Source organism: Pezoporus wallicus, unplaced genomic scaffold, assembly GCF_028554395.1.
Source record: "Pezoporus wallicus isolate ANWC-B61680 ecotype Strahan unplaced genomic scaffold, APGP_CSIRO_Pwel_v1 contig_8261, whole genome shotgun sequence".
In the NCBI taxonomy this organism is placed as follows: Eukaryota; Metazoa; Chordata; class Aves; order Psittaciformes; family Psittacidae; genus Pezoporus; species Pezoporus wallicus.
In genome coordinates, this window is record NW_026635606.1 from 7,501 (window position 1) to 18,196 (window position 10,696).

A 10,696-nucleotide genomic window follows, 5' to 3' on the forward strand; every position below is an offset into this window, starting at 1 on the left:
TTATGTTTAGGCTTTTGTTCACACTCCGAAGTGACTGTTTTGATCGCTCGATGATTCATTGGAGGGATGGGTTAAAGAACCAGTACAGAGAAGAGTGCAGTGAAAGACAGAATAGTGAATAGGTCCGTGGATGGAAGGATGGATGATGGGTGGGTGGATCATGGATGGATGGATGGATGGATGGATGGATGGATGGATGGATGGATGCATGCATGCATGCATGCATGCATGCATGGATGGGGGGATGGATGGATGGATGGATGGATGGATGGATGGATGGATGGAAGGATGGGAGAGGAAGTTGGGATGGTTCAGCCTGGAGAAGAGAAAACTGCGTGGAGACCTCATAGCAGCGTTTCGGTATCTGAAGGGGGCCTATAGGGATGCTGGGGAGGGACTCTTCATTAGAGACTGTAGTGACAGGACAAGGGGTAATGGGTTCAAACTGAAAGAGGGGAAGTTTAGGCTGGATCTAAGGAGGAAATTCTTTCCTGTGAGGGTGGTGAGGCACTGGAATGGGTTGCCCAGGGAGGTTGTGAATGCTCCATCCCTGGCAGTGTTCAAGGCCAGGTTGGACGAGGCCTTGGGTGATATGTTTTAGCGTAAGGTGTCCCTGCCCATGGCGGGAGGGGTGAAACTGGATGATCTCAAGGTCCTTTCCAACCCTAACGATTCGATGATTCTATGATTCTAAGAATGCATGGATGGACGGATGATGGAGGGATGAGTGGATAGGTTAAAGGATGCATGGCTGGCTGGCTAGCTGGCTGGCTGAGTGTGGGAAGGAAGGAAAAAAGGAAGGAAGGAAGGAAGGAAGGAAGGAAGGAAGGAAGGAAGGAAGGAAGGAAGGAAGGAAGGAAGGAAGGAAGGAAGGAAGGAAGGAAGGAAGGAAGGAAGGAAGGAAGGAAGGAAGGAAGGAAGGAAGGAAGGAAGGAAGGAAGAAAGGAAGGAAGGATGAAGGGATGAGTGGGTGGATGGATGGATGGACGGATGTATGGATGTGTGGATGGATGAAAGGATTGAAGGATGGATGAATGGATGGATGGAAGGATGGGTAGATGGAGGGATGAATGGATGGATGGATTTACAGATGAATGGTTACATGGATGGCTGATGGATGAATGGATGGATGGCTGCATGGATGGATGGATGAGTGGGTGGATGGATGGATGGATTGAAGGATGGATGGATGGATGGATGGATGAATGGGGGATGGATGGATGGAAGGAGAAAGGGACGGAGGGATGGATGAGTGGGTGGATGGATGGATGGATGGATGGATGGAAGGATTCATGGATGGATGGATGGATGAGTGGATAGGTGGAAGGATGGATGGATGGATGGATGGATGGATGGATGGATGGATGGATGGACGGATGAGTGGATGGATGGGTGGATGGATGGATGGACGGACGGACGGACGGACGGACGGAGGGATGGATGGATGGATGGATGGATGGATGGATGGATGGATGGATGGATGCATGGATGAATGAAGGGATGAGTGGGTGGATGGAAGGATGGATAGATGGACGGGCAGACGGAAGGATGGATGGATGGATGGATGGATGGATGGATGGATGGAGGATGGATGGATGTGTGGGTGAATGAAAGCATCGTGGGATGGATGAATGGATGGAAGGACAGATGGATGGATGGAAAAGTGGGTGCATGGAAGAATGGGTAGATGGAGGGATGAATGGATGGATGGATTTACCGTTGAATAGTTACATGGATGGCTGATGAGTGGATCGAAGGATTGAAGGATGGATGGAAGCCTGCATGGATGGATGGATGGATGGATGGATGGAAAAATTTGGAAATACGAGTAGATGGTTGGATTGAATGATTCTTAGAATACGGAATGCCTGGAGAGCTTTACATTAATGAGAAGCATTGAGGATTGCATTGATGAATAGATCCATCAGTAGATGAGTGGTCAGACAGTAGACGATTGAGTACGTCAATGATCCTGTACCGGGCACTTGATAGGACTCTGTAGATGCAGGGATGGAATGAATGATGGAAGGGACAATGAATGATGTATGGACGATGCATGCATATGTGGATGGATGGATGAATGGATGAACAGATGGATGGATGGATGGATGGAGAGATAAATTCACATACGGATGCTCATGGCCTTCATTTTGATGTCTCCACTGCAGCCCCAGCCTCACAGGAGGAGGAATCACAGCCAGTGCTGGGTGAGCTCAGGGTGTCCGAGGTCACCTCTGACTCGGTGCAGCTGGAGTGGAGCGTCCCCGAGGGCACCTTTGACTCCTTCACGCTGCAGTACCGCGATGCACAAGGCCAGCCCCAGGTGCTGCCCGTGGACGGGGGTTCCCGCACGCTGACGCTGCCGGGGCTGTCCCCGTCCCGCCGCTACAAGTTCAACCTGTACGGGCTGTGGGGTCGCACACGCCTGGGCCCCGTCTCCACCGACACTGTCACAGGTGAGGGGGCTCTGGCACCAGCCGTGGCCCCTTGGACATGAATATATGGATGAGTGGATGGCTGGCTGGGTGGAAGGATGGATAGATTGATGGGTGGATAGTTGGGTGGATAGTTGAATGATTGATGGTTGCATGCATGGATGGATGGATAGGGTTATGGGGGTTGTTATGTTTTGGCTTTTGTACACACTCACAAGTGACTGTTTTGATCACTCGATGATTCCTTGGAGGGATGGGTTAAAGAACCAGTACAGAGAAGAGTGCAGTGAAAGACAGAATAGTGAATAGGTCCGTGGATGGAAGGATGGATGATGGGTGGGTGGATGGATGGATGGATGGATGGGTGGATGGAGGGAAGGATGGGTGAGGAAGTTGGGATGGTTCAGCCTGGAGAAGAGAAAGCTGCGTGGAGACCTCATAGCAGCGTTTCAGTATCTGAAGGGGGCCTATAGGGATGCTGGGGAGGGACTCTTCATTAGAGACTGTAGTGATATAAGACATGGGGTAATGGATTCAAACTGAAACAGGGGAAGTTTAGGTTGGATCTAAGGAGGAAATTCTTTCCTGTCAGGGGGGTGAGGCACTGGAATGGGTTGTCCAGGGAGGTTGTGAATGCTCCATCCCTGGCAGTGTTCAAGACCAGGTTGGACGAGGCCTTGGGTGATATGGTTTAGCGTAAGGTGTCCCTGCCCATGGCAGGGGGGGTGAAACTGGATGATCTTAAGGTCCTTTCCAACCCTAACGATTCAATGATTCTAAGATTCTAAGAATGCATGGATGGACGGATGATGGAGGGATGAGTGGATAGGTTAAAGGATGCATGGCTGGCTGGCTGGCTGAGTGTGGGAAGGAAGGAAGGAAGGAAGGAAGGAAGGAAGGAAGGAAGGAAGGAAGGAAGGAAGGAAGGAAGGAAGGAAGGAAGGAAGGAAGGAAGGAAGGAAGGAAGGAAGGAAGGAAGGAAGGAAGGAAGGAAGGAAGGAAGGAAGGAAGGAAGGAAGGAAGGAAGGAAGGAAGAATGGATGAGTGGGTGGATGGATGGATGGATGGATGGATGGACGGATGTATGGATGTGTGGGTGGATGAAAGGATTGAAGGATGGATGAATGGATGGATGGACAGATGGATGGATGGATGAATGGATGAGTGGGTGGATGGAAGGATGGGTAGATGGAGGGATGAATGGATGGATGGATTTACAGATGAATGGTTACATGGATGGCTGATGGATGGATGGATGGATGGATGGATGGATGGATGGATGGATGGATGAGTGGGTGGATGGATGGATGGATTGAAGGATGGATGGATGCATGCATGGATGAATGGGGGATGGATGGATGGAAGTAGGGAGGGACGGAGGGATGGATGGATGTGTGGATGGATGGGTGGATGGATGGATGGATGGATGGATGGATGGATGGATGGATGAATGAAGGGATGAGTGGGTGGATGGAAGGATGTATAGATGGACGGGCAGACGGAAGGATGGATGGATGGATGGATGGATGGATGGATGGATGGATGGATGGATGGATGGATGGATGAATGGATGGAAGGACAGATGGATGGATGGAAAAGTGGGTGCATGGAAGGATGGGTAGATGGAGGGATGAATGGATGGATGGATTTAGAGTTGAATAGTTACATGGATGGCTGATGAGTGGATCGATGGATTGAAGGACAGATGGATGGATGGATGGATGGATGGATGGAAAAATTTGGAAATACGAGTAGATGGTTGGATAGAATGATTCTTAGAATACGGAATGCCTGGAGAGCTTTACATTAATGAGAAGCATTGAGGGTTGCATTGATGAATAGATCCATCAGTAGATGAGTGGTCAGACAGTAGACGATTGAGTACGTCGATGATCCTGTACCGGGCTCTTGATAGGACTCTGTAGATGCAGGGATGGAATGAATGATGGAAGGGACAATGAATGATGTATGGACGATGCATGCATATGTGGATGGATGGATGAATGGATGAACAGATGGTTGGATGATTGGAGAGATAGATTCACATACAGATGCTCGTGGCCTTCATTTTGATGTCTCCACTGCAGCTCCAGCTCCACAGGAGGAGGAATCCCAGCCAGTGCTGGGTGAGCTCAGGGTGTCCGAGGTCACCTCTGACTCGGTGCAGCTGGAGTGGAGCGTCCCCGAGGGCACCTTTGACTCCTTCACGCTGCAGTACCGCGATGCACAAGGCCAGCCCCAGGTGCTGCCCGTGGACGGGGTTCCCGCACGCTGACGCTGCCGGGGCTGTCCCCGTCCCGCCGCTACAAGTTCAACCTGTACGGGCTGTGGGGTCGCACACGCCTGGGCCCCGTCTCCACCGACACTGTCACAGGTGAGGGGGCTCTGGCACCAGCCCCGCTGAACCGCCTCTTGTAGTGGACAGAAGCTTGGGCAGGGCCCGTGCTCGTGCTTTGGTCAGTGGAGGAAAGGGGGTGGGAGGGGATTTGGGATCAGTGGAAGGATCGGGGTTTGATAGGTTGGAAGGGTGGAGGGGTAGCTGAATGCATGCATTGATGTGTGGGTGGATGGATGGATGGATGGATGGATGGATGGATGGATGGATGGATGGATTTCCAGATGAATGGTCACATGGATGGGTGATGAATGGATGGATGAAGGATGGATGCATGGATGGATGAGTGGGCGGATGGATGGATGGATGGATGGATGGATGGATGGATGGATGAATGGATGGATGGATGGATGGATGAATGGATGGAGGCATGGATGGATGGATGGGTGGATGGATGGGTGGATGGAAGGATGAATGGATGAGTGGCTGGATGGTTGAGTGGCTGGATGGGTGTATGGATAGATGAGTGGTTGGATTGATAGATGGATGGATGGATGTGTGGATGGATGGATGGATGGATGGATGGATGGATGGATGGATGGATGGATGGATGGAAGAAACGATTTATGAGTAGAAGGATGAGTATACATAAACAATGTGTGTTGAATTCCTGGAGAGCTGGCTGCTGAAGGAAAGCACGGAGGGCTGAATGGATGAAAGAATACAGCAATGGATGGTTGGAGTTATGGATGGTTGATCGACCCTGAAAGTCTTCAAGGGCAGCTGTGACAATGCTGAATCAGCAAATGAATGTACTGAAGGTGGATGATGGGGTTGTTTGTCATCATATGTTGAGTGTTTGACAGGTATTTAGGGCAGCATGGCTGCCTATGGGATGGATGGATGGATGGATGGATGGATGGATGGATGGATAAATTTGGAAATATGAGTTGGTTATGGTGGTGAGGCACTGGAATGGGTTGCCCAGGGAGGTTGTGAATGCTCCATCCCTGGCGGTGTTCAAGAAAAGTTTGTATGAGGCCTTGGGTGGTATGATTTACCGTGAGGTGTACCTGCCAATGGCAGGGGAGTTGGAACTAGATGATCTTAAGGTCCTTTCGAACCCTAATTATGCTATGATTCTATGATTCTATGAATATGAAATGCCTGGAGAGCTTTACCTCAATGAGGAGCATTGAGGGTTGCATTGATGAATAGATCCATCAGTAGATGAGTGGTCAGACAATAGATGATTGAGTACGTCAGTGATCCTGTACTGGGCTCATGATAGGACTCTATCGATGCAGGGATGGAATGAAAGATGGAAAAGACGATGAATGATGCATGGATGAGGCATGCATGTGTGGATGGATGGATGAATGGATGAACGGATGGATGGATGGATGACTGGAGAGATAGATTCACATACAGATGCTCACAGCCTTCACTGTGGCCACTCCACTGCAGCTCCAGCTCCACAGGAGGAGGAACCAGCATCGCAGCCAGTGCTGGGTGAGCTCAGGGTTTCCAACGTCACCTCTGACTCGGTGCAGCTGGAGTGGAGCGTCCCCGAGGGCACCTTTGACTCCTTCACGCTGCAGTACCGCGATGCACAAGGCCAGCCCCAGGTGCTGCCCGTGGACGGGGGTTCCCGCACGCTGACGCTGCCGGGGCTGTCCCCGTCCCGCCGCTACAAGTTCAACCTGTACGGGCTGTGGGGTCGCACACGCCTGGGCCCCGTCTCCACCGACACTGTCACAGGTGAGGGGGCTCTGGCACCAGCCCCGCTGAACCGCCTCTTGTAGTGGACAGAAGCTTGGGCAGGGCCCGTGCCCGTGCCTTGGTCAGTGGAGGAAAGGGGGCGCGCGAAGATTTGGGTTCCATGGAAGGAAGGGGATGTGACAGGTTGGCAGGGTGGAGGGGTTGTTGAATGCATGGATGGGGGGTTGGAGGGAGGAATGAATGGATGGATGGATTTCCAGATGAATTTTTACATTGATGGCTGGTAAATGGATGGATGCATTGAAGTGTGGATGAATGGATGGATGAATGGATGGATGGATGAATGGATGGATGTATGAGTGGGTGGATACATGAATGAGTGGGGTTATTGATGGATGGGTGGATTGATGGATGGATGGATGGATGGATGCATGAATGGATGGATGTGTGGGTGGATGAAAGGATGGTAGGATGAATGGATGGCTGGATTTACAGATGAATGGTTATATGGATGGCTAATGAATGGATGGATGGATTGAAGGGTAGATGGATGGATGGATGAGTGGGTGGATGGAAGAACGGATGGATGGATGGATGGATGGATGGATGCAGAGGTGAGTGGGTGGGTGGGTGGGTGGGTGGATGGATGGATGGATGGGTGGATGAAAGGATGAATGGATGGTTGGGTGAATGGGAGGATGGATGGGTGGAGGGATGAATGGATGGATGGAATTACAGATGAATGATTATATGGATGGCTGATGAATGGATGGGTGGATTTACAGATGAATGGTTATATGAATGGCTGATGAATGGATGGATGGAACGATTGACGGATGAGTGGGGGGATGTATGGATGGATGGATAAATTGGTGGATGGAAGGATGGATGGATGGATGGATGGATGGAAGAATGGATGGATGCATGGATGAGCTGGTGGATGTTTAAATGGATGGATGGATGGATGGATGGATGGATGGATGGATGGATGGATGGATGGATGCATGGATGCATGGATGCATTGATGAGTGGGTGGATCAACGCATGGATGGATGGATGGATGATTGTTTGGATGGAAGGCTGCATGTATGGATGAATGGATGGATGCATGGACAGATGTAAGAAACAATTTAAGAGTAGAAGGATGAGTATACATAAACAATGTGTGCTGAATTCCTGGAGAGCTGGATGCTGATGGAAAGCATGGAGGGCTGAATGGATGAAAGAATACAGCAATGGATGGTTGGAGTCATGGATGGTTGATGGACCCTGAAAGTCTTCAAGGCTAGGTCTGACAGTGCTGAATCAGCAAATGAATGTGCTAAAGGTGGATGATGGTGTTCTTCGTCATCATGTGTTGAGTGTTTGAGAGGTCTTTAGAGCAGCATGGCTGCCTGTGGGATGGATGGATGGATGGATAAATTTGGAAATAGGGAAGGTTGTATGTTGGTTAAGGTGGTGAGGCACTTGGAATGGGTTGCCCATGGGAGGTTGTGAATGCTCCATCCCTGGCGGTGTTCAAGAAAAGTTTGTATGAGGCCTTGGGTGGATATGATTTACAGTAGATGTGAGGTGTACCTGCCAATGGCAGGGGAGTTGGAACTAGATGATCTTAAGGTCCTTTCCAACCCTAATTATGCTATGATTCTATGATTCTATGAATATGAAATGCCTGGAGAGCTTTACCTCAATGAGGAGCATTGAGGGTTGCATTGATGAATTGATCCATCAGTAGATGAGTGGTCAGACAATAGATGATTGAGTACGTCAGTGATCCTGTACTGGGCTCATGATAGGACTCTATCGATGCAGGGATGGAATGAAAGATGGAAAAGACGATGAATGATGCATGGATGAGGCATGCATGTGTGGATGGATGGATGAATGGATGAACGGATGGATGGATGGATGACTGGAGAGATAGATTCACATACAGATGCTCACAGCCTTCACTGTGGCCACTCCACTGCAGCTCCAGCTCCACAGGAGGAGGAACCAGCATCGCAGCCAGTGCTGGGTGAGCTCAGGGTTTCCAACGTCACCTCTGACTCGGTGCAGCTGGAGTGGAGCGTCCCCGAGGGCACCTTTGACTCCTTCACGCTGCAGTACCGCGATGCACAAGGCCAGCCCCAGGTGCTGCCCGTGGACGGGGGTTCCCGCACGCTGACGCTGCCGGGGCTGTCCCCGTCCCGCCGCTACAAGTTCAACCTGTACGGGCTGTGGGGTCGCACACGCCTGGGCCCCGTCTCCACCGACACTGTCACAGGTGAGGGGGCTCTGGCACCAGCCCCGCTGAACCGCCTCTTGTAGTGGACAGAAGCTTGGGCAGGGCCCGTGCTCGTGCCTTGGTCAGTGGAGGAAAGGGGGTGGGAGGGGATTTGGGATGAATCGAAGGATGGGGGCTTGATAGGTTAGCAGGCTGAAAGTTGTTGAGGATGGATGCCTGGCTGTATGTATGGATGGATAGTTGGATGATGGATGGATGGATGGATGGATGGATGGAGGGAGGGAGGGATGGATGGATGGATGGATGAATAGTTGGATGGTTGGACAGATGGTGGATACTTGAATGATTGATGGTTGGATGCGTTGATGAATTGATAGTTTTGTGGGTGTTATCTTTTGGCTTTGGTTCACACTCCCAAGCGACTGTTTTGATCGCTCAAAGATTCATTGGAGGGATGGGTTAAAGAACCAGTACAGAGAAGAGTGCAGTGAAAGACAGAATAGTGAATAGGTCCGTGGATGGAAGGATGGATGATGGGTGGATGGATCATGGATGGATGGATGGGTGGATGGATGGGTGGGTGAAGGGACTGATTGAGGGATGGATGGTGGGTGGATGGATATATGAATAGACAGGGAGATGGGTGGCTGGCTGGATGGATGAATGGATGGAAAGATGAATGGAATGATGGACTGAAAAATGGATGGATGGATGGATGGATGGATGGATGGATGGATGGATGGATGGACGGATGGACTGGGGGATACATTCATGGATGGATGGGTGGATGGATGGTTGGATGAATGGATGTTGTATGGATGAGTGGGTGGATGGATGGATGGATGGTTGTTAATGTGAACACATGGATATATGGAAAAAGGATTTATGAATAGGCAGATTAGAAGAGAGAAACGATGTTTGTCGAATGCCTGGAGAGTTGGCTGGTAATGGAATGCACTGGGTGCTGAAGGAAGAACGGATACTGCAATGGATGGTTGGATTGATGGATGGCTGAAAGAACCTGAAAGTCTCCAAGAGCAGGTTTCATTTTGCCAAGTAAGTGATTGAAAGCAAAATAGGCAGATGATGGAGTTTGTGCTTTATCATGTCTTGTGTGGATGAGAGGTCTTCAGAGCAGCAAGGCTTCCTGTTGGATGGGTGGATGGATGGGTGATTGCATGGATGCATGGATGAGTTTGGATTTATGGGTAGAAGGATGGATAGAACGAACCATTGAACATGGAATCCTAGAAAGCTGTATCCCAGTGACATGCATTGGAAGGCTGGATGGACGAATGGAGAAGTAGATGGATGAATAGTCAGCTGATGGGTGCTTGAGTATGTCGCTGGCCCTGTCCTGAGCTGTTGACAGGAATTCATAGATGCATGGCTGGAAGGAAGGATTGAAGAGCGGATAATTAATGGATGGATGGTGGATGGATAGATTGATGGATGGATAAATGAATACACACATATGGTCATTGCGTGCATTGTGGACTCTCTATTGCAGCCCCAGCTCCACACAGGAGGAGGAATCACAGCCAGTGCTGGGTGAGCTCAAGGTGTCCGAGGTCACCTCTGACTCGGTGCAGCTGGAGAGGAGCGTCCCCGAGGGCACCTTTGACTCCTTCACGCTGCAGTACCGCGATGCACAAGGCCAGCCCCAGGTGCTGCCCGTGGACGGGGGTTCCCGCACGCTGACGCTGCCGGGGCTGTCCCCGCGTCCCGCCGCTACAAGTTCAACCTGTACGGGCTGTGGGGTCGCACACGCCTGGGCCCCGTCTCCACCGACACTGTCACAGGTGAGGGGGCTCTGGCACCAGCCCCGCTGAACCGCCTCTTGTAGTGGACAGAAGCTTGGGCAGGCCCGTGCCCGTGCCTTGGTCCGTGGAGTAAAGGGGGTGGGTGGGGATTTGGGATCAATGGAAGAATGGGGGTGTGACAGGTTGGCAGGGTGGAGGGGTTGCTGAATGCATG

The 10,696-nt window shown here is 50.9% G+C and overlaps 1 protein-coding gene across 1 annotated transcript in view; it reads left to right on the forward strand.

The window, feature by feature from the left end:
* The window catches only part of LOC130592564 (tenascin-X-like), a gene marked incomplete at its 5' end in the record, with an annotated part of 15,981 nt that extends 7,142 nt beyond the window's left edge, over positions 1–8,839 (forward strand). Inside the window, 5 exon segments of the mRNA XM_057396993.1 lie at positions 2,169–2,456; positions 4,523–4,690; positions 4,693–4,809; positions 6,244–6,531; positions 8,465–8,839. Of these exon segments, the coding sequence (XP_057252976.1) occupies positions 2,169–2,456; positions 4,523–4,690; positions 4,693–4,809; positions 6,244–6,531; positions 8,465–8,802 (1,199 nt within the window).
* Positions 8,840–10,696: the final 1,857 nt, after the last annotated feature.